The 23,439-nt window shown below is 39.1% G+C and overlaps 2 protein-coding genes and 1 long non-coding RNA gene across 4 annotated transcripts; 1 reads left to right on the forward strand and 2 right to left on the reverse strand.

The window, feature by feature from the left end:
* Nucleotides 1-1,984: 1,984 nt before the first annotated feature.
* On the reverse strand, nt 1,985-6,762 carry LOC115748210 (autophagy-related protein 18c). Of its 2 annotated transcripts, none has more exons than XM_030684666.2 (5): nt 6,595-6,762; nt 4,369-5,200; nt 3,805-4,063; nt 3,265-3,388; nt 1,985-2,161 (listed from the first exon to the last, which is right to left on the reverse strand). In XM_030684666.2, exons 2-5 carry the CDS (start codon nt 5,146-5,148, stop codon nt 2,068-2,070), a joined length of 1,257 nt encoding a protein of 418 aa, XP_030540526.1. In that variant the 5' UTR covers nt 5,149-5,200; nt 6,595-6,762; the 3' UTR covers nt 1,985-2,067. The 2 variants fall into 2 exon arrangements, with proteins under 2 accessions (XP_030540526.1, XP_048140605.1); XM_048284648.1 differs by lacking the exon at nt 6,595-6,762 and adding an exon at nt 6,121-6,359.
* A 12,816-nt stretch (nt 6,763-19,578) lies between these two features.
* On the reverse strand, nt 19,579-23,439 carry LOC115748192 (hydroxyacylglutathione hydrolase cytoplasmic). Its single transcript, XM_030684642.2, has 7 exons — nt 23,322-23,439; nt 23,087-23,209; nt 22,455-22,616; nt 21,752-21,830; nt 21,262-21,375; nt 20,055-20,231; nt 19,579-19,889 (listed from the first exon to the last, which is right to left on the reverse strand). The coding sequence occupies exons 1-7, from the start codon at nt 23,366-23,368 to the stop codon at nt 19,815-19,817; spliced, it is 777 nt and encodes a 258-aa protein (XP_030540502.1). The 5' UTR covers nt 23,369-23,439; the 3' UTR covers nt 19,579-19,814.
* LOC125316252 lies at nt 21,382-21,692 on the forward strand. The gene is made up of 2 exons (XR_007199561.1): nt 21,382-21,533; nt 21,576-21,692. It is a non-coding gene; the product is annotated as an uncharacterized LOC125316252 (long non-coding RNA).

Genomic DNA, 23,439 nt, shown 5'->3' on the forward strand with positions numbered 1-23,439 from the left:
TAGCTGAGATGTCTTGAAATGACAGAATACTAAACCATCCTTTCAATGCATTTGTGGAATGTATCGGTCAATTGGTTGGATCAATTGATCATATCTGGATTTAGTGCTCATGGACAACAACAATCTGCCAAAAAACAAAATTCGAGTTTTATGTTATTTAAATGGTATGATTGGTTTTTGCAGGTAATGAAGGAGGATAGTGCTCATGGACAAGAACGACCACCACATGTTATAGACTTGGCCAGTGAGAATGCATTAGCTCCGGGCTCCAGCTTGCCCAACAGGGCCAACGCCCTTGCCCCTTGCTGCTCACGAGCAGCAAAACCGATAGAAACCGGAACAACCCTACACTCACCCCACCCCTCTTCCATCTGCTATGCCGACACCACATCGGACCAAGCTACACACTGGCAAGCAGTCCGAGTTATCGAGGCCAAATTCCTCCTCCTCATCCTCCTCCATTGGGCCCACCTCAACGGACCCTTTATTTGCCAGCTTCCCTAGCGAGAACATATTATAACCAGGGGAGTAACACATACATGGCGTCTTCTGGAGGAGCAATAGGACGCAGCTTGGGAGGGCGTGGTTTTAGAATCGCAGAGCGGCGGCGACAGCTGGGCCTGTCATGTATGGCCAGTCTTTTGTGGGGAGTTGACGTTCCTGTCAAGATGCAGGATCCTAGTCTCACCATCTCCTTGGATCCTCTTTCTAATCAACCAGTTATTAAGCTCCTGCAGGCTGTTTGGGTGTCTACCATTTAAGTAGGAGTGACTAAGATACCAAGTTCTGTTTTCATACTATAATTTCCTAGTACAAAGTAAGTTTGTTGCAGCAGTCACTGGTGAACTTTGTTGTTTCTATCACGTTTTGTTTCCCCCCCTGCATAATGTATATTTCTCAATCCACCTCCACAAAGAGAAGCATTTTTCACATCCAGCCATAATGTATAGCAAGGGTTTTACGTGGGGTTTGATGTTCCTGTCAGGATGCAGGATCCTAGTCTCACCGCCTCCCTGGATCCTCTTTTATCATCAAACAGATGTTAAGCACCCGTGGGCAGCATTGGCGTCTACATGCAAGTAGGAGTTACCTAGCTACCACGTTTGGTTTTCAGACATTGTTTTCTTGGCATATAGTAAGATTGTTGCAGCAGTCACTGCTACAGTTTCTTGTTTTCATCGTGTGGTGTTCTTTCCTCATTCCTTTTCTCTTCCTCTCTGGGGATAAAATGCTTTCAGCTTCTTCAACCAATGAGTTAACATCAAATTCCGGCTATGACTATCATGGAATCTGTAAAATTGAACCTCCACTATGGTCATCTACGATGATGAGTTCATGACCATAGTTCAAATTAGCCCGAAGAAAACTCATTGCAGCAAGAGGTATTCAGGTCCCGAATTGAAGCAGCCCAATTCACAGGGAAGTGAGCAAGATTCATGACAGTGGGGTAATTTTGCACACAATGCACTTGGACAATAGGGTGACCTAATGAGGTGGTAGTATTTTAGGTTTTGGGAAGAAGTTATCGGAACTATCATTGGGATGGAGATAGTAATTCTATCTAATATAAGTTTCATCGACCACTAAACAGGTCAGTTGGGTCACCACCAGGTCTCCCCGGTCCACCACTGCTTGAAGCCATTGATACTCTTTGCGATAATCCACAAGAGAGTGGCCACGAATCTTCACTTTTCTAGTAGGAACCAGCCATTAATACTATCCTAGCATGATTTTGTGTTCTAATACGAAGTCTTTAAAGATTGATCTGTCATGATAGGCAAAACATGGTAGGCAAAACATGATGCTCAAAAGCCAAAGAGTAACCACATTTACAAGTTCAACAACTTCCATTTAAAGTTACACTTTCCACTGATTTTACTTCATGTACATATGCCAATGGCCAATAAATACTAATGCACCGCGATCACAAGTAGATGCATTTAATATGTTTATACAAAATAAGTAGGGCAATCATTAAGGCAGCTTGCATATATATATGTACACTTTATACATTGTAGACATAAAATTCAAAAATAGAGAGAGCGTGTTCAAATGTTGTTGACAAACCTATCTAGGCTTACTATCACTTGAAAGAAAACGATTATACTCCCGCTGCACCATTTGTCCTCCATTAACTGGATCAAAACTGCACCTGTAGAAACTGAAAATACATGGAGAAAAAACATGTGTTAGAGAGAGAGAGAGAGAGAGAGAGAGAGAGAGGGGTAAAATCTCTCAAAATGATCAATCAGAGTCAAATCTCTTATGTTGTCAAGGAAAAGAAAAACATCACCACTGTAATCGAAAAGCACAACAAGTATGCTTTTTAAAAATCAGGAACAAGTTTTCCTGACAATGTGAAGGAACTGGATGTTTTAAAATCCAAATGTTACATCACCACATATCGAGTCTTCACCTTTCGAAGGACGGGAAAAGGGTGAACAGTGAGAAGAAAAGAGGTTATGGAACCAAAGTATTAAAATCACTTTCAGGAGTAAGTGGGATGATTGCTAGGAAGTGAAGCGGCCCGCTATTTCCATTAGGCATTTCTTAACCTTCACCATTTTTTCCCTCGTCAACTATTTCTTTGAGGTAACACATGCAATAGCTTGCTATTTCCCATGGGTTTAGCAGTGACTCGTGGTAATTATCCACTGACAGTGTAGTCATCTTCCCCAGTTGTGCAAATAAAGTTCCACAGTTTCATCTGGAAAATCTATAAAGTAGGCCATGTCTGGATAAACCCTTGGACTTCCATTCAGTGCTACGACTTGCTTTAAAATGCTTTCCCTCAACCCTCACAAGTTCTATATTGACGTTGAACTAGGGAAACTCATATCATAGCTATTCCCGCATCCAAATCCCAGCTCCCAAGTGCTCATATCCAGTTCTTAATTGAGAAAATGAAAAAGTGATAGGCTACACCAACTGCTTCCTTTAATCAAGTATCAGAAAAAGTTGATCAGAAGATGATAAGAGAAAAGACCACCATCATATGGTTCTCTTCCAAACCAACAGGGAAAAAAACACATGAGGACGGTTAGAAGACAGCTAGCATTTTGCGGAAAAAAAGAAAAAGAAAAGCCAAATAAAAATGTTATATCACAGAAATAGCTAGAGGGGCAGCATCGTTTCAGATAATATAGCCGTTTCATTGCTTAGGAATGAAACAGAAGATCCAGAGGTCAGCTTTGGAGAAGCGGCCTGAAAGAGGGAAAAGAAAAACTACAAAACTAACTATAACAACACCAGGAAAACCTTTACCTCCCATCCATGCCAACTACTATTACAGTATTTTGGGATCCAAAAGCAGCAACAAATTGAGTCTCTTCAGGTAAGTGGAACTGGGCAAATGACCATTCTGAGCTAAAATATTTTGGTAAAACCCCTGGAAAAGAGGGCAGAATCACAAAGACATCAGAGAGAAAGTTCCTAAAAAGTGTAGATAATTCTGTCTCAAGAGTCAAGATAGATATTTATCCAGCATATCAAATTCCGATGCTTTGATGAGGAGACTGAAACGAACAGATGCATTTCTTAAAAGTCCAAAATGCGTGTTTCATCTAAGTTCCAAGAAGCTACAGATAAAAATGTCCAACCCATTGGATTATTCCAGACATAATGCATTTGGCAACATCCATACTCTCATTAAGTTATTTTCTCAAAAATCAAACCAGATCATGTAAAGTTATCCTATTGTTTCCCTACAAATTAGGCTAGAAATTCAATCGGACATCAAAAGAGGCCATCAGGCATATTGGCTCCATTACTACTATTCCTACTCGAAGATATTTCGAACTGTACCTCTCATAAAAGACAATGATGAACCTGGATTGGCACCGGTGCTTGTAGAAATGAGGGCATCAAGCGAAGTTGAAGAATTCTGGTACGCTAGTGCTGGACTTTGAGAAACTTCTGAATGTGCAGGAGAGTCCTCGCCTGCTACTCTGACTCTGAGACTAAATAGATGGACAGTACCTTTATCACTAGACACAGCCAACCACTGAACATTAGGCGAGAGGGCAATGCTGTAAATTTCAGCTCTGTCCACTCCTCTACGTACCTATTGAATAGCATGAGAAATGAATAAGAGAACACTTAGTTTGAATGTGAATCCAAACCTAACAAGACCCAATAGATGATCATTCACTGTAATACATTTTCCATTCACATGGTAATCGACTCCAAAACAAAAATTTGGCTCCTTATAACCTAGGTGGTAACGTTGTCAAAAAACTGCCTTTGCCTTTTTCATTTGATTCCTTCATTTACCTAGCAAACAAAATGATTTCTCCACCAGCCTATCTTAATGCAATAATTTAAGAAGGAGAATAAACTTAGCAGGTGAATTTTTACATGGCCCATTACCTCTTGCAACCGAGTTCCATCCATCGTGTTAAATATTCTTATCAAAGTACCCTTAGCACTTGCTGTTGCAAGAAGCAGCCCATCCATTGTCAAGGTAAAGCATGCCACCTGAGAATCATGTGCAGTGATGAATTTCGTCATACGAAGTCCAAAATGCTCGATCCGAATCTGTCCTCGACGAAGACCAGGGCAAGCTAAAACAATTGCATTCACATTCTGAGAGAGGCAACAGAGTCCCCTAGGATTTGCCACAGTTTCAATTTGATGGAGCAGCTTCAAGTCCATAAAATTGTGTACATATATCTTGTGCTCAAGGACAACAACAATTCGATCCCGTCTTAGTTTCACACCACGTACTTCTGACCTAAATGCAAATTCACCAATGCACCGGCTTTGATGGTCATCCCAGATTAGAACTTTATTTGGCGGGTACTGGGAATTAGCAGCACCACCAACGAGAGCTAGAATGTTGCAACGGAAGAGCATCTCAACAATTTTAAATCCCCCGCTTTTCAAATCTCGCCTAAAAGTCTCCTTAAAGGGCTCACAATTATAGATACGGAAGCCTCGGTTCGTGCCTGCAGCAAAGCAACCATAGTCCTGATTCCAAGACACAGATAGTAGCTCCGTTTCATCACTGTCATTAAATTCTTGTTCAGGCTGTGCAAATGACCCGGAAGCCCCAGAAATAGGAGAATCATAACTACCAAGCCTTGCCGGTGGCAACATTCCATGTGGCGTTGAAGTGGTAGAGCTCATGGGGGAGGAGGGAACAGTCATCAATAGTATATTTAGCAAGGATATGGGAAGTAAGACTACCACAGATAAGGTTCTGCCATCAAAAAATATCATATCAATAAGTTGTACTATCTCAAGCATCCTTGCAAATAACTAAGGATACTGTCCATTATCAAACATAGGAATATGCTGCACACAGAGTCAAACATTTAAAGGTCGATGCAACTTAAGAAAAACGTGTGGTACCTCCATGGAACTTACGTGAAGTGACAGTACAAATAAGTGCAAGCATTTCTAAGACCCCAACACCTTCATCTACTAACATTTTGAAACTGCTGCATTATGATTATCAAGCAGAAAGCATGAAAGAAACAGAGGATGGAAAAAACCAAGAGCACTGTCAGGGCTGCATCTCTCAAATAAACTAAGCAAAATAGTATTTGGCATTGGACAAGAAGACTATATATCAAAAGAGAATCGCTATTACGCGGCACATTGGTCATGGATGAAACTCTATTGCTCTATCACCTGATAGCTAGCTTTAGGAATAAATTCTTGTAAGTGTCAAATCAATCAGTCTCATAGCCAAAACCGTGCTTCTCATCTAGATCCCAGATAGTGGGGCACCTGAGAAAAGATTAGCAAGGAGGCAGGTTTCGATCATCAATAGATTTCCAATTGGAGAACCATATGCCAGGCCAGTGTCAATACAATGCAGCCAACCAAAGAAAAGGCTACACACAGGCAAGAGCAAAATCACCAGTAGACTTCATAAGTGAGACTTTTGTGATGATAAAGGCCGACAAAGTTCCCAACGCATCAGGAAAGATGCTAGATTAGGATTCCTGGTAGACTTCAAAGGTGAGACCTCAAAGTCGAGCCAAAATTTACAAGAGTGATGCCACTGAAAGCGAGAGCAGTTGCGGAAGCTTGGTGAGTTACCGTGTGAAAATTCATTCGTCAGTCACACAAGAAAAACTTTAGCAGTGACAAAAATTTTCACGCTCTCTCTACCTAAGCTCTTGGGAGTCAGTTCTGGTTGAGGGTTAAGAAGGAAAGCAGATAAGAAAGCGAGAGCCACGCCATCATCACTGCAAGTTAATCCATAGACCCGAAACACCAGCTCTTATCGATCGAATTTGAACTCCAAACGACGGGATACACTCCGGACCATTTCCAAACCAAACTCCGAAACACACCAACTCCAATCACATCATCAACAACAACAGCAACAACAACAACAAAACAGAGCTCAGCTCTCCAGATAGTACACGAACTGGAAAATGCACATAATTCGCGATGAATCAGCTTACGGGGATCGAATCTTTGGCGGACACAGAACAACGTACGGAAGATGCGTCGTTGAAGACGAATTTGCCAACGAGGAAGAAGAAGAAGGAACAAACAACAAGACAAGCCCCACGAATTCAGAAACAGCAATTGCAAAAAAAAAAAAAAAAATTTGGCCGCCGGGGAGATCGAGTTTACCCTTTCCGGATCGTGATCTGTCTCGTTGCCGATCGGAGATTTGCAGAGAACAGGTCGGGCAGAATCGCGAGACAGAGACGATGAAGTAAAAGACAACAACGATATTTTCTTATTTTTCAATTGTTTTGAGTTAGTTCATAGTTGTCCAGGCAATTCTATCATTGCTTTTCTTTTTCAGGTTGTCCTCAGGTTTTTTCGTAGATATATTTTGTGAAGATTTTCCTCGATATTTCCTTTTAGTAAATATTTTCTTAACTTTTTTCCCCCTATTATTCTTTTGGGCCGTAGTCTTTCGGGCCCAATACTCTTTCACGGCCCAAAAAAGACGGTACATTTTGGGAAGCTATTTGTGAGGTCCTGTGGTGATACGGTTCAAGGTCAAGCTTCGCATGTACTTCACGATAAGCCATTTTTTTTTTTCTTGAAATGTGAATTCTATGTTGAGTTATTAAAGTCGAGAGAGATACCCAAAAAAAAAAAAATTAGAAAATCTGCACCAAGTGGTCTTGAAACGAGCTCCGGAAGTTTCGGTTTCGTGAGATCACGATCGATTTATCGAAAGCCGTATAATGTAAGATGAGTTTATGATACATCAATGACTTGATGCATGTTTTATCGGATTTCTTGTAAGGAAAATTATTTATTTAACGCCCGAAAACTTAGGAGCTCCGGCGTAGATAAAAGCTTTCTACTCATATTTAAATTGATTTCCACTAGCACTATATATCTATATATTGCAAACCACACAATGTGCTACTTCTTATCATTTCAGTGAATTGTGACTTGGTATTTGTCTAGGGTTGGGCAATGCAACACGAATCAAAATTCACTCGATTTACCTCAAAATTAAACAATCTACCAGACCATGATACAAGACATGCTTTCATCATCTTATGCAAAGCTCTGATATACTCACTTTTGAAAAGAAAAAAGGTAGGGTTAATATATTTATTCTAATTACCTCCTCGAAGAATATACATACCACATATATTAACTAAAGATTATGATATAAAAAAAATTGCACCAGAGTTCTTGACAATAATATACGATGCAATTGACTCCTAAATCTTTTTCAATTGGTGCAACCGCATCTTAAACCGATACAATTAAAAGGTTTATGACTAAATTGACACCACTACAATAGATTTAAGACATTTCGGACACTTTTCCCCAAATTTTCACGATGTGGCAAAATCGATTGAGAGGAGAAACCCTCAAAAGAATAACTCGGAGTACATATACATGAAGGGCACGAATGATAACTATTTTGTTTTTCTATTTCTATTCCAAAATTGTTTCTAGAACATGCTTGGATTAGAAATCTATTTGGTAAAATGATTTCATCTTTCTATTTATGGAACAAAATTTTGCTCCAGATATAGGTTTGAAACATAAATGAGAAGTTAAAATTTTCAGCTTTTTCTGTTTTTAGAACATAAATGAGAAATAAGAGTTCTTCTCATCCCTCCTTCCCCCCCCCCTCTCTCTCTCTCACATCCCTCTCGTCGATCACTGGCCACCATCAATCAATCGATTGATTCGTTTAGAAGCTAGAAAAAGAAATATTTCTGGTCAGAAATTAATTCCATAAACAGAATGACTACCATACATGCCCTAAACCTCCTCTAATTTAAATCATATTCAAGAAACACACAAAAGAAGAATAACCTCTTGGACGGACAAATGCACGAGGCATTCTTGGGGGACCCAACTTGAGCACGAATACAAATCCATCAACTTTAAAGTGTTCGTCTACACTTCATTCAAGATTGTAACAAAGCACCAGTAGTATGGTGTCCAATCAAAACATAAAACTAAAAGTATCCATAGTACGGTGCCGCAGCCAAATTAGCCCCTCTCGTCCGAAATAATAAAGATTGGTAATTAATGTTAATTGTTGTTCTTTAGGCCTAATGTGCCACCAGCGCACGCCTAATCGAAAATAACAATAAAAATAAATTAATGCATGGAAGGGTGGCATTGCACTACTTTGAAGGTTTTGACTATTGATTTGATGAGCAATTATAGTATGTGTCGACAATGTGAAAAAGAAAATGCACGAGCAGTCTTATCTACTATTGATTTGAGAGAACGGATAGTCGTAATCCTCAAATTACTGATGGATAAGGTCGGCCGTGTAAAATGTTATTCAAACCAGCCATATATGCCCTATTTTTCTTGAATCGAATGCCCCGCGCAAAAAAAAAAGAAACAAAGAAACTCATAAGTTGAATTTCTATGCATAGTCATTTCCATGCGCTCGGATTTTAAATCAGATAAATAGAGAGAAATCTATCACCGAAGTCTCATATTTTAGAACAAAAAACATTCTCGTTTACATTTTCTAGTAGACAGATTCCCGATAACATATGTAGTTGAAGTACATTTCGGCACCAAAACTGTAATCTAAATAGAAAGGAATTGGATAAATTTGAAAAAACTATATAGATTTAGCCAGCGATTCTCTCAAATATATATATATATATATATATATATATATATATATATATATATATATATTTGTTGGTGTAATAAGTATTCATTTGATTTTCTATGTCCGACCGACTCTGAATTTCAACAATCAAGGAAATATGCAAGTTGCGGCATAAAGTAATTTTTGTTTTTTTACATACTTAAAATCCATTTATACTCAACCCAATGTCACTAACAATCTTACTTAATATTATTCAGATTCCAACATATGTACAAGTTCGACAAACACAAACATTCATTCAATTCCAAGCATGGACTCCCTGAAAACCTTGAAATTGCATATCACCGTATGTTATAGAGTGAAAGAACCGCCCATTTCTTCTTCTTTTTAACCTAATTAGGTTAAAATCCATACCATTCCATCACTCTTAATTCGACAACTAAACTCCCCATGGCAGACACTTCATTTATAGCACAAGCACACGTGCACGGAGATCCGACTATCTAAAAGCTCTTGAAACACCCTAAAAGCCTCATGAACTGGTAAGTCCAATCCTCCGGCCTTTAGCAGATGATACCACGACCTAAAGTAGTTTGCATGCACTGATACTGTACGACATTCCATCGCAGAGAAGATGTAACTTTCTCCTAATTGGGGTCTATGTGTCGGAAAATGCATGATACAGAAGCGGCTTAAGTCCAACATTGAAGCAATACTAGGTTAGTTCTTGTGGTTAAGAGTAGTTATGATCATAGTTGAACAAATTGTGTGATCAATACTAGGTTTGTTCTTGTGGTTAGAGTGGGTTAGCCCCAGATGAACGACACCAACCACAAAATAGAAGTCGAAAAAAGAATTGATTATTGAAATACCATGTTGAAGATGCATTGAAACGTCAATTTTGACCACATAGGTCAAGAAAAAGATGGAGTCCTTTGGGTATAAATGGTTCTTATGATCCTTTTAAGAATCAAGAATCCATCAGTCTGGACTCTAGGTCGTATAGACTGTAAGAATGCTTAGACGGGGTAACCATGGATCTCTTTGTTGTCATTTGAGACTCGACAGTAAATAATATAAGTGACAACTTTACCGTCTCCTATTTTAAGAGATGAGCAATGATATGTTCTTACAAATCATTAGTCTTTTTCATTTGACAATGAAAAAGCTTACATTTGGATAAACAACCATGGATCCGAACAATCGCCGCCAGCCTCAAAATCAATTAAAATGCGAGACAACCCAAACGGATAACTTAGATATTCGCATTCGATGATGCAAGAAATTAAATCTGTGTATTGTAACTTCACTTACACAATCGAATCAATTTCAGGTTTCACGCCTACAGGCCGATCGAACTAAAGATGATTACTTCCATGTTCTAAGGACATGCTAAAAACCCACCCATTAAGGACTATAATTTTCATTAGCCTCACAGCTCACAAGGCAGAAATGCATATCAAGTTAGCCACCACATCGGCTTAAAAGTTTTCTTTCTCTTCCATTCGGCAGTTATTTCCTTCATCTTTTTGTGGTTCTTTTAACATAATTTTTCTGCCATCTCAAGAAACACCTCTCACCTTTCTTCTCTTCTGCTAGGGCAAAACTAGAGACAGAGACAGAGAGAACCCTAGGAGAGAGAGAGAGAGAGAGAGAGAGAGAGAGAGAGAGAGAGAGATATGAGAATGGCAAGAGCAAAAGCTGCTATCTAATCTCTGCACAACCCACAGCTGCAAGTGCAACACCGAAATGCAGAATACCCATCTGCGCAACACCACCTGTACGCCATATAAGTATGACAAAGAATCTTCAACAAATTGCAGGAGGGAAAAAGCTATAAAAAGAAAAAACAAAACAAAAAGTGAGGTGAAGCAACAACAATATATTACCTCAACTAGAACTGAGAACGAGGAGTTCAGATTGTTTATTTTCGAACAGATCTCTATATTCAACCGCCACTTATTATAAACGATTTCGAGTTGAGAAAGCTAAAAAGAGCCATCAAATATTTACAAGAATGAAACAAGAACCCTACACCATTGGCAGAAGATAACGCCAAAGACCACATGGCACAGTCCCTCATGGGGAATCTATTAAAGAAATGCAGAAATTAAACACATTTGTACTTCATTGTATCGATGAACTCAACGAACTGAGGATTTTCGAAACGAAAAAGCACAAACAAGACTCGTACTTGCGACTGCAACTAGTATTAAAGAAACCCAGTTCCACATCAGAAACCCTAATAAAAAAAAGCTTTAATGCGCCTGTAGATTCATCATCTCTTTCGAGGTGGAAGGAGAGGCCGCATGGTGCTTGACGCATTAGCAATAAATTCTTCAACTTTTTTTTTTTTTTTAGAGGGGGATTAATTTACTTTAATTTCCAAGAAGTTATCGTTTGCTTCAAACTATGAAATCCCTACCCCAGTTAGCTCCAAGTTCCAACACATCATAGGCCCACTAGAGAAATAAAAAGCTGGTTTTTCTTCTGAGTATTGGAGGAGAGTTGGCGAGTTGCATGGGAAAATGAGCAATCAATGCAGGTGTTATGGAGATTCAAGGCAAAGGTAAAAAACCAAAGGAATTTCCTATTGGGTCTTTCACGAGAAACCCTTTCCTTCGAATTACAGACTCCGTGTATCCAAAAGCTACGCTTATGTCGCAGCACATCCGATCAAAAATTTCCTTCAAAGTAAAGGAGGACATTAAGGGTGATTCGTACCAGTCTAACTTTGATATGTTATTAGAAGAATTCAAGATTGTCATCGTCGTGTGTTATTGTCACACGTACTTTAATAAGCATTTGCAAAGAAATCAGCCACATTTCTCTGCAACAGATGCTAAGTATGGTGGTCTTAACAAGCACTCTTATCGCAGCTGCAGGAAGAAGACTCCCTCTTTGCAGATGAAGGGCTTACACACCGCCCAAATTTGAAAGGCGTTCTTATGGCGGAAAAGGAGAAGCAGTAGTTGATACAGCAGACCGCCATCTTTTCACTCTTCCTGCTCGCGACCCATGTAACAAGCTACACCGAGTAAGAAGCATAGAACAATTAGCTCATAAGGACCGCCGTTGTATAACCATTTATCAACAGATGCCACTTTCTGCTTTCCATATTGGGTAAAAATGCAAACCTGATCTCGGACCTATCAATGGGGATACTCCCTGCCCAATGACCAATTTAGTCCCAAGGTAAGGAATTCCTCTTCAACATTTCAGAGACTTCCTTCCCTTCCAGAACCATCAGATCGTCACTTATTCAATGAATATAGTTCTGTGCTTGACTCGAGTGGAGTAAAGAGCTTGCTCATAAGATGATTGTACGAGGAAGGCGGTAGTTTATGAGCCAAGGCAACTCTCAAACACCCTAAGTTGCAGAGCTGATACTATTTGGTCATTAAACATATGCATTTCAAAACCGTGATGCACACTCAATGTTACTAGCATATGCTAAGGCTCGCATATCAGATTGAAAACAATCGAATAGAAATCATCCAAGAGACAATGAAGTGTATCGGAAAGGATGAAAGAGAGCCGAGAAAAAGGGGTGAAGGAGCTCCCTTCAGTCCAAGCAAGGCAAAGAGGAGAGCGAAATTATCTCCCGCATCATTCACACGGTCAACAGTAGATCGGCGTGATTTCTACTGATTGATCAAATGAATGAGTCGGCAGCCAATTCAAACCCAATCCCTCCGTGAGTGGACTGAAGGAAGCTCTCTCTCCCGCAATTTCTCCAATGCAAAATTGCATAGAACTCAGAAAGGATCAAATTCTTCAGGAAACAATGCGGAACGAGAGTGTCACTTTGCAGCACGTGAAATGAAAGCAATCTCACGAACATATATTTGCAACCAAATTCTACTAGCTAGTTCTCCTGATTCATACAAATGGGAGTTAATCAACTGAAGCTTACCAGAAGAATTTTCTCTCAAAGGCTCCTTTCTGCATTGTGCACGCGACCAGCCAGAATTGAAAGATTCAAAGTTTCTCCACTTGACATCAATGGTGACAACCAAATGAACAGAATCTTTATGGAACACATATAATGCTTAAAGCAAAAGAGAATTAGAGACAATTGTGGGTATTATTTTGGTTGATCCCATCCATAATAAGCATAATCTTCGAAGACCATGCTTCCAAAATCGGTTGTGCAAGCAAACAGAGGAAATAAATGACAACATTAAAATGGAATGAACTTTAGCAAAACGGTGACATCAAGAACCATCGTTAATCTCACCTTATCCTACAAGTATCAATCATCAGATGCTAAGCAATTTGAACTCGACTGCTACGAAGCTACATAACAGTCGAGAGGGTATTAAAAGTGAACCTAATGATCTTCAGTGCTCTTACATCCAACTCTTCTGGTACCAACTCTTTTAACCAAAGAAAACCCTAGCTACAATATGGTTACAGGCTCAAGAAGAGTAGATGCAAAGAACAAGTACAAGAGTGAGCCCTAAAATGATAAAAGGAGAGATCATCGCATCATGAGCAAGAGACAAATGGGTAATCGACAAACCTCTTTGCAAGCCGAAAACCACCGCCAGTCACAAGCTCAGATTGTGGTTGAACAGACGTAAATACACACAACATATGAGAAACACCAAAAGGGAGCCTCAATGAAGAACTTGCTTCTTTGGGCAGGGTTGGACGGAGGGTACAAACTTTATGACTAAGCACATTCTATTCCCCTCCAGGCAAAAGCAAGGAGTGAGCTGAAAATATAAATTTGAAGAAAGAAACTTATCTGCAGAGACTAATGCCCTAATCAATAACTTTACATTGTGGACTAGGTGAGGTGCAAAGCAGTGAAGACCTAGAGCTATAACTAGCAATAAGAAGCTATTATCCTACAAAAAAAGGAATTTCAGGGCCAAAGGGGAAGAAAAATCAGATTAAAATAATTGACAGAGCACAGCTCAAAGCAGAACGGGTCAACTCCACTGATGCTTCGTAAAGTTCACAGTCCGTGTGTGTGGCTGGTTTCCAGCTGTTGATTAAACCCTAATAAAAATCTTCATCCCAGTGGTTGGTGTGATCATCCTTTGCAGACCTATATACGCACACACAAACACATATATTGGAATAGCATGTGCCGGCATCCTATCACCACAAGAGCTAGCTAAGAACACTACTGAAAGCATAATGAGAGAAGCAGATCGGGGGGGGTGTATGGGTGGTCGTGGTGGGAGCGGTGTGTGTGCCTATTGTGAGTTGTGACATAGAGATAGAGAGGTAGTGAGTATGAAAAAGAAGGGCAACAGGAGGGAGACTATAAAAGAGGAACTTGCAGAAAATAAGGAAGATGATGGGTCACAGTCTTCATGAGAGAGGGAGAGAGAGATGATGATGGGTCCTAGTCCTCATGAGAGTCAGAGACAGGAAAGTGACACAAGATCTCAGAAAATCCAACACACTGGAGATTAAGATGACTATGAAAGAGATAGAGAGAGAGAGGCTTTTCTTTTGCAGACACGCCCAGAAGCGTCTTGAGTGTCGAATATGATAATGCAGACACAGGAAATGAAATGTTTGAAGGGACTGTCACAGTATGATGAAGCCATCGCTACTCCATTTTTGCTTCAAAAAGCAAAAAGACAGGTCTGTCTTTAGCCAAGAATCAAAATGAATGATGCTAGACCATGACTTATAAGAGAAATGGTAGAGGTTGTGTGCGCCCTGTGACTAGAAAGAAAGGAATCAAACCTCTCTCTCTCTCTCTGGTCATCACTGTAACCCTAGAACTGGTCATGCTGGCAAAAGAGTCTTTTCTTGCTTTCTCCTACCAAACCTGAATATGCGGAATAACCCAGGCTGTGCCATACAGTTCTTGGACAAGATAGCTCGAGTCAGACGTAAAATAATACTTATCCCCTCATAAAGAAACTCAATTTTTTCCACAGACAAAATAAAATTATAGCAGTTGTTAGAAAAAGAGAAAGAAAGTCTTGCAGAAACAATGGGCGTTCAGTTCAGGGAATCATTAGTCTTGCCAACTAAAAAGTTAGATGAATTATCGTGATCATGATTCACGAGCACCGAAAGAAAAAAAAGAAGAAGAAGAAAGATTCAGTTTGAGATGAGCATTTGAAAAAAAAAAAAAACAGTATGAAAATCCTCCACATCTTTGGACAGAATTCCAGAGTTTCTGGTCTTTTTCATTACATCCTGTGATTTTGCAATTGAACTGTTGGTTGCTTGATGGGGTCTTCAGATTTTCTTCTCGGAAATTCCAGCTAAAAACACGCATAAATCTTGGGCAAAAGGAACAGCTAGACCCCAGACTTTCCTCCTCCTCCTCCTCCTCCTCCTCCTTCTTTTGAGTTAGACATGTCCTTGGCTAATCTCAATGACAGTCTCGAATGGTCTTTCTTTGCCCTTTTTTATTTATCAACTGTTGTTTATTTACAGCAGTTACCAGACAAAAACAGGTGGAGTTTTGAACTTATTTTGAGCTGATTAAATTGATAAGAATAAATAGGGCAGTTGATTTAACCAAAAGTTGGAGAAGGACTTATCATTACTTAATTTTTCAGTCTCTTATTCCTAATAAGAATAATACTGATTAGAATCAAGGATCAAGTTTCATCTCAAATGGGGAATACTTCGTTATCATTACTTAATTTTTCAGTCTCTTACTCTTTGAATGATATGGAAAAGTCCCAATATACTATTAAATTCGAGTTTGTCTAGCATATTTGTGTCATTCCAGAAAAAATCTCCACAAAGTATTCTAATTAAAAATGAGCAAAATTCATTACTTCGTGTATGTCGAATTATGTCGTATTGGGTCAGATTTAATTTCGGAGTTCTTTCAACAAGTTTGTGTTGGATTCAAATCATCTCTTAATACAACAACGAAAATTGATATGCTAATTGACAATTTTAGCCAAAAATAATAAAAGAAAGGAAAAAAAATCAACAGTATATTCGCACTTTTCTACACAGTTTGATCTTCATTGACTTTTTTCACACTAACACAACGTAAATTTGACAATCAATGTACTTCCTTGTATTCATCTTACGAACGTTTGTTCCTACACACAACAAAGTAATTCCAAGGTATACTTTAGTATTCCATTTGGTACTTACCATAAGGTTTGAAGATGGCACCTGTAACATCTTCGAATTCATTTATACAAAGCACAAGAGCTGGTGCGCCTACTTGTTAACAAGACTTTCGACCCTCCTTACCGAAAAAGAAGACATTCAACTGGAGATTCTGACTCGGACATACCAACGAGGCTTGACGAGAATATTAGGTCAGCAATTTTAATTTCATGATACAAACAAAAGGGTACCCAAAATCTTACCTTGGAAGGAGAATATTTCAGTCTTAATGACCAACCGTGATGTCTAAATATTCAGAAATCCAGCAAAATAATGATTGAGAGTGGTAAGGATCCTCCTTGTGTATTAATAATCCATTTCCCAGTAATGCCCTCCTCTTCGTCACTGTTACTCATCCTTCAAAAGTGATGAAGCTAAAAGAACATCTACAGAAAATTATGTTGTGTTTTTGTTATCTCCATAAGTTTCCTATATCTCTGGACTGCTCAAATTCACTTTTCGCCCAAAAAATACATATCCATTAAGTTTATAGAAATGTGATTTTTTTAATGTGGAGAATAATCCGTCACCTCGCAAATGATAGAAATTAAAACTCATCGATTTTCTTTATGTTTTCGAACTCTTAAGAATCTCATGTATTTCCGGAATTCTAAGAAGAGCCACCACCCTTCAGGTTTTTGTTCTGTCTAGCGGAATCAATATCCTAAGTTGTTTAACTATAACATTGCCAATGACGCAGGATCACCATTTTTATGTTTTGGCATGACCAAACGACTTGCTTTTTGGTTTGTCATTGAGACCACGCCAGGACATGATTTAGGACTCCTACATCGTTTCATCAAATTTGACATCCGATGTTACCAAGTTGAATCCTATGGGATAATTGTCGAAAAGGTCGTAAATTTATTATATGGTAGCCATTTGAATCCCGTACCTTTCGATTATGCCAATTTAATCCTGAAACATTTTTCACGATTCGTCAATTTAGCTATAAACATTTTTTGTGTCAATTTAGTTTTAAACCTTTTGAATATTTGGCCGGTAAGGATATGTATGGTAACACTCCAGAAAAAGTGTTTTTGTTCCTAAAGTGTTCCCAGAATACTTTAAGAACAGAAATGTGTATGGTAAAAAATTATTCCAAAATTGTTCCGGAAACACTTTTGGAGCAAAAATGAGAAATAACAAAAACTTGTTTCTGGGTTTTGGACCACTTTTTGGAAACAATTTGAGTGTGAGCTTGTGCAAGCCACCACCGCTCACCATCGTCGGCGAGGAGTTGAAGCGGTCGCCGGCCACCGCCGATTGTAAATCCTTCCTTTTGGTGAAAAAAATGTTTTTTTTTTTACTTGCCAAACGCGTTTCTATTTCTGAAAATCGTAGCCATGAGCGTAAACACAAAAAAATATTTCTATTCCAAATGTGTTCTCAAGAATATAAACGTTACCATACAGACCCTAAGACTACACTAGCAAATCGTCAAAAGGTTTATGACTAAATAGGCGAATTATTAAAATGTTTAGGACTTAACTGGCACAATTAAAAAGCTACTAACTAAATTGGCAAGCCGTCGAAGGTTTGGGACGGGATTGAATCAACTTCCATGCAATGGGTTATGAGCCTGTTTTTTTTTTTTTTTTCCATATATTATAAATGTTAACCACGTTTCAACGGCGAGGTTGGTTTGGGATGAGTTTTAGGAGAAACCCTAGTGGTCAGCTGAATGTGCTCTTTCCGTATGTTTGCTCCGTTGACACTTGTTGGGGACTAGTAAGTTGTTCTTCGTCTTTGCAATGAAACCCTAGAACCCTCGTTCAATCACGTGTTCAACCCTAGTAAGTTGTTTCTCTCTCCGACAAAAGAACAAAGGACCTCTAGTGCGGTGTACTGGCTCCATATTTTCTTTTGTCCTTACAAGCATAGACATGTTTTTGCCGGAGAAATTGCCCAAGTAATTCCAAATATATTGTACGATGACAATTCCATCGTAAACTTTTTATTTTTATTAATTTAGTCCTAAGTTTTTGCACGAAATTTCAATGTAGTCCTTCCGGACAATTTTTGCTGAAAATCGTTGACACATAAGACAGTCGGCGATGATTGGACCGCCTTGTCATCAATTTTCGACGAAAATTATTTGAAATGACTATATTGAAATTTTGAACGAACATTTAGGACCAAAATTTGCAAAATTAAAAAAACTGAATTGATATTCAAGGTGTCAAAAATATACGAACTGAATCGAAAATTCCGGATTTTCTCGATTGAGGTAATAAGTGTAGGATTTGGGTAGTTTGACGATTTGAGATGGGTTTTGGGTTTCCTCTTTTATTAATTATTTGTTTTGTCTTCTTTTATCGGCGTCGACCGTGAGAAGTTGCTCACTTAGACCAACCCGACCTCATTGTCCACCGCGTACCAAAGCTTCGTCTGCCTCGTGATCCGCCTCTAAATGATCGATGGCCCTCAGTCATTGTCCCCATGGCTCGCAGGAGAACCGAACAGAGACGCACTGCATTAGGACAAATGGGTGGGGATAAATGTTCTAAAAAGTCCAAAATCAATTGTACAGCGGTCAATTCAATTCTATACCTTTCAATTATGCCAATGTAATCATAAACCTTTTGACAATTTACTAATTCATTCCTAAACTTTTCAATTGTGTGAATTTAGTCCTAAATCATTTGATAATTTGCCATTTGTCAATGTTATCCTTTTTGCTAATATAGGTTTATGACTAAATTGAAAAAACTTGAAAAGATTTAAGATTAAATTGGTAAAACTTCAGAAGGTTTTGGACTAAACTGACACAATTAAAAGGTTTAAGATTAAATTGGCAAATCATAAAAAAATTTAGGACTAAATTTTAGAATTGAATTGACTCCCACACAATAAATTTATGACTTTTTTAGCAATTTTTTCCAAATGAAGCATGCGCTTGGTTCCAAAATGACCAACGGCAGTGGGGGACGGCACCCAAAACAGCAGTTAAAAGAACCGGTGCGCGAGAGAGGGCAAGCAAGAGCTCTCGCTTTGCCATGGGAATCACCTCGTTGGTTTCGTCTTCCTCGTTCTCCGTTTACTTTTCAAGAAGAAATCGTCGGACTGCTTGGTCAACAAACCAAGTAGAAGCTTGAGGAGAATGAGGAGCGATTTCCCCTTGTTCGCTTTTATCGCCTAATATCAAACATTTGTTTTGAACACGAGTACATATCTTTCAGTCGGGTTAAAAAAAAAAAAGACGAGGAAACTCAAGACCCAAACTGTTGACACCCCTAACAATAGATTCAGGATAAATTGGTTAATTTTTCCTATTTCCACTACCATGTTTCAGAATGGGTCAAATATTTTGATCTCAAATGCAGTTGGGTATAGCAAATTTGAGCTGGAGATCTTCCTCTGATCAATTCATAGTGAATATGACTCATTCTCCCCTGAAAGCAACAGAAAGAGGGCCAGAAAACATCTCCGGGAGCAGAAGCAGACATGTCCTGATTTGGCCATTCATTCATTGGATCTCATACACAGCATGTTCTATCTACAACAATCCCGCCTTTTGAAAGAACCATAGCTTTTACAAACAGTGACTGAAAATTTGACATGATCACGCTGGTCCAAGCAATGCACGCATTCTTATTCAAGGTACATGTGTGGAAATTTGATTTGGTTGCATCTTTGATTGGAAATGCTCGGTTGAGAACACCATTGTTCAACCCCTCCACTTGTCTTTGCGCTGCCTGATCTCCCTCAGACATTTGACGGGTGAGTTGCAGCCTACAATCTCCTGTAAAGTCGCAGAAGAATTTGCACAAGACAAGAAGCATTAGAGCATCACTCTGTTGGGTAGAAAGGAGCTAAGAAAAGAGGAATTAAACACCCAATGCAAGTTCCGGTTTGTGCATTCATGAAGTTGATAGCAAAGGAGGTTCTCATAAAGAATTAACTTCACCTGCAGCTCCGGTAAATCAACCCGCATAAAAGGGTTGGTCTCCATTTCTTCCTCAATGGTGGATGGAACGGTTGGGAGGCCTTTTTCCCGTTGTTGCTGAGCCCATGATAGCTTTTGCTTTATCTTCAGGTTCTCTTGTTCAATGGTGAGAGCAAACAGCAAGTTCTTCACTGTGTACTAGAAAATACAATTTGGGAACGTTGTTCACCATTTTAGCAAGGGAAATAATGTGAGAAACACCACATAACAATAAAAGGAAAATGACGCTTGCTTTCTGACATTGAGTATTTGAATGTAAGAAAAATCTGTATAAACTAGAATATTTCTGTTGCTAAGGAGCCAGTCGCCGTTGTCACTTCTCTATCTCATATTTTATCTCACATAGTGCAATATCCAGAGTGCGCAGCAACACGCCGAAGAACATCTACAATTCAAAAAGCTTGGGAGGTGTGTATGATTGTTGAGAATGTCCTTACCTCTTGATCCTATAGATAATGACCATGCAAAAGTGCAATATTTGTTTAGCCCCGTTTGTTTCGGGAAAATCAAATATTTGGAAAAGATTTTGCTAATTTTAATCATTTATATATCTCTTAGGAAAAGAGGTAACGGAAAATGTTTTTATTATCATCTAAGATACTTAAGCGTCAATTATTGTTAATAATGAAGATACTTTTCATCGACTCATTTTTTTTAAGAGACAACAATGATTAAAGTTAGGAATGTATTTTCCAATTGTTGATTTTCCGCAAAACAAACGAAGTTTAAATTACAATATTATTTTCACTCAAGCCTCATGCTTGTCCAAATAAACTGCTAAGAAGATTCGGTTAAACTCCTTCATACAATACGATCTCTCTTCTCTACATAAAAGCCATATTGCTTGCATCCAAAATAATAAAAAATTAAGGTTTTTCTTTAGCAATCAAGTTAACCCATCTAACAAGGAAATAGTTAGGAATAACACAGCATAAGGAAAATGTGCGTATTCTCTCTCACAACAGTTGGCCAAGGGAAGGAGAAAAACCACATGTCAGCACTATCTATAATTTGTGCATAGAATATCTGAATAGATAATCAGCCTAGGTATACTCTGTAGAGCAACTACGGCTACTTAGCTTTATTTAATCCAGCGAAACTATGCAGGCTACTCCCATAAAGCTGAAAGCAGAAATAACTGAAGGAGTAAGCAACATCTGTATCTTACCTCATGGCCGCAGTAGACTCGAGTTGGTTTTGGCAATGACCCCAGTGTTACACAGAGCGATTGGTACATCTGCTCTGCTGTGCCTTCGAAAAATTTTCCACACCCAGCAACGAACTGCATATGAAGATAAGCGTATTTGATTAAAGATGAATACAGAACTTGTCGAACTTTTAATAAACAGACCTTGGTCCAGCCACAACAGAGGGCCGCAATAATGCCAAAGTGTAGACACATTAAAACATAAGGTCAACAAAGCATATAGCCCTCACGAAGTTTCTGCTTTTTTTTTTTTTTTTTGGGTCTAACACATGAAGTTTCTGCTTGAAGCAGCAACCATGTCCAAATAATTTTAAAAATTAACTCCTAATTTCAAGAAACGCATTTCACACATACTAGATCTTGCTCTTCAAGTTACGTGACTAATTGGTGGATAAAAAATGACCGCATCATTTATCACTGGTGCCAGTAATGAGACAAACCATCAACTCACCAGTGTGTCGCCTGTGAAAACAGCAGGATCTTCGTCCCCTTTCCCAGTCACATAGTAACTTATGTGCCCTTTGGTATGGCTGGCAACAGCATAAGAGAAATTAAAGATATGGGGACGATAGCACCAAGCTCCAACGCAAAGTTTGTATCTCCCTTTCTTATAGGTAAGTCATTTAATTCGCAACAAGAAATTGACATGGGATAATATGTCAGATTATGGTTGGAAGACCAGCTAACGAGCTAATCTTCCCATGAGCATCAACATATAGATGTTCCTTATTTTAAGGGGAAAAAGGCACCGAGATAAGAATGATAATGAGATCATTAGAGACCCAAATCCTAAGGAATGGCTTACTTTTACTGTGCATGACAATGAGTCAAAATGCATCGGACTATATATCACACCCCACAAGTTAAAATAAAAACTTACTACATGTAATAGCACAACAATCTTCAACTTCCAAGATTAAAAGAGAACCGAAAGCTCATCTTAGTGGATGGAGCAGTCAGACACACTTCAAAATGCAGAGCTTACGGAATGAATACCAGACAAGCTATTCAAATGCAGAGAGCGGTAAAAATTCTCTCATTTTCTCTCACAATGCAGAGAGACTTCAATGTCCCCATTTATCAGAGGTATCAGTCTGCCAATACATTTGCATAGCGAGTGATGATTTAGGCACGAAGAAATTGAAAAGCATTACCAAGCAGTGTGAAGACATAGTATGTCGGTATCCTTCCCAAGAGACAGCTTATCACCATTTTCCACCTTATCAGTGCAAGCCTTTACATTGTCGATCGATCCACCATACACCTTGATCTCGGGTATCAACTGCTTTATCTTCTCATTTCCCCCAGCATGGTCCCTAGCAGAATCAATATGTGCAAGTTGACCCGTTAACTTACGCAATCAGCTAAAGAAGTGGACCTTGCTCCTTCATTTCGCATAACTAGTCTGTCACAGTCGAAAACGAGGCAAACATCGTTTTCACAGAGTCCACAAAAATATCCTCTCAGCGAATTCTTAATCTTTGCCATATCAGTCCAAGTAAGAACAATCGTTGAGAAGCGAGATTCTCCTGAGATGTGCTAAACCGAAAAGGACTGAGCTAAGACTTTCTTGTGGACGAGACGAAGTAAAATAGACAGTGTATTAACCTTCTACCCAATCTAATTATGGCCGCAAAAAATAGCATAAACAAAAGAAGTGCAATTGATGCTTTCGTAAGCAAGATAACTCATCAAGTGAAGTGAATTTCAGTTCGTTTTCAGTCTACGCTGCAATATCCAAAATCCGAAAACCGAAGAATCGAAACCTCGCGACCGACCGACCGACCAGTGATGGTGAGTGGTGAGCACGAGCTTCAAGTCGACGCCGTGTTCCCGAGCTGCTTTCACGACCTTCTCGGGCTCCGCGGGATCCACGACCGCCGCTTCTCGGGTGCTCTCGTCGATGATCCTGTCGATTCAATCCGCGAAACCACCAGAAAACAAGAAAGACGAAGAGCAATTAGGAGGGAAAGAATCGTCCGTGAGGGAAATCCGATTGGGAGGGGGGGAGGGTTGATTACAGGTACGCGTAGTTGTCGTCCAAGCAAGGTATGTGGTGGATCTTCATGGCGATGATGTGCTTCTCGATCGAAATCGGTTGTTTGTTGTAGTGCCTCCGCGTACGGAAATGAATTTATG

The sequence above is a fragment of the Rhodamnia argentea genome, chromosome 8 (assembly GCF_020921035.1).
Source record: "Rhodamnia argentea isolate NSW1041297 chromosome 8, ASM2092103v1, whole genome shotgun sequence".
In the NCBI taxonomy this organism is placed as follows: domain Eukaryota; kingdom Viridiplantae; phylum Streptophyta; class Magnoliopsida; order Myrtales; family Myrtaceae; genus Rhodamnia; species Rhodamnia argentea.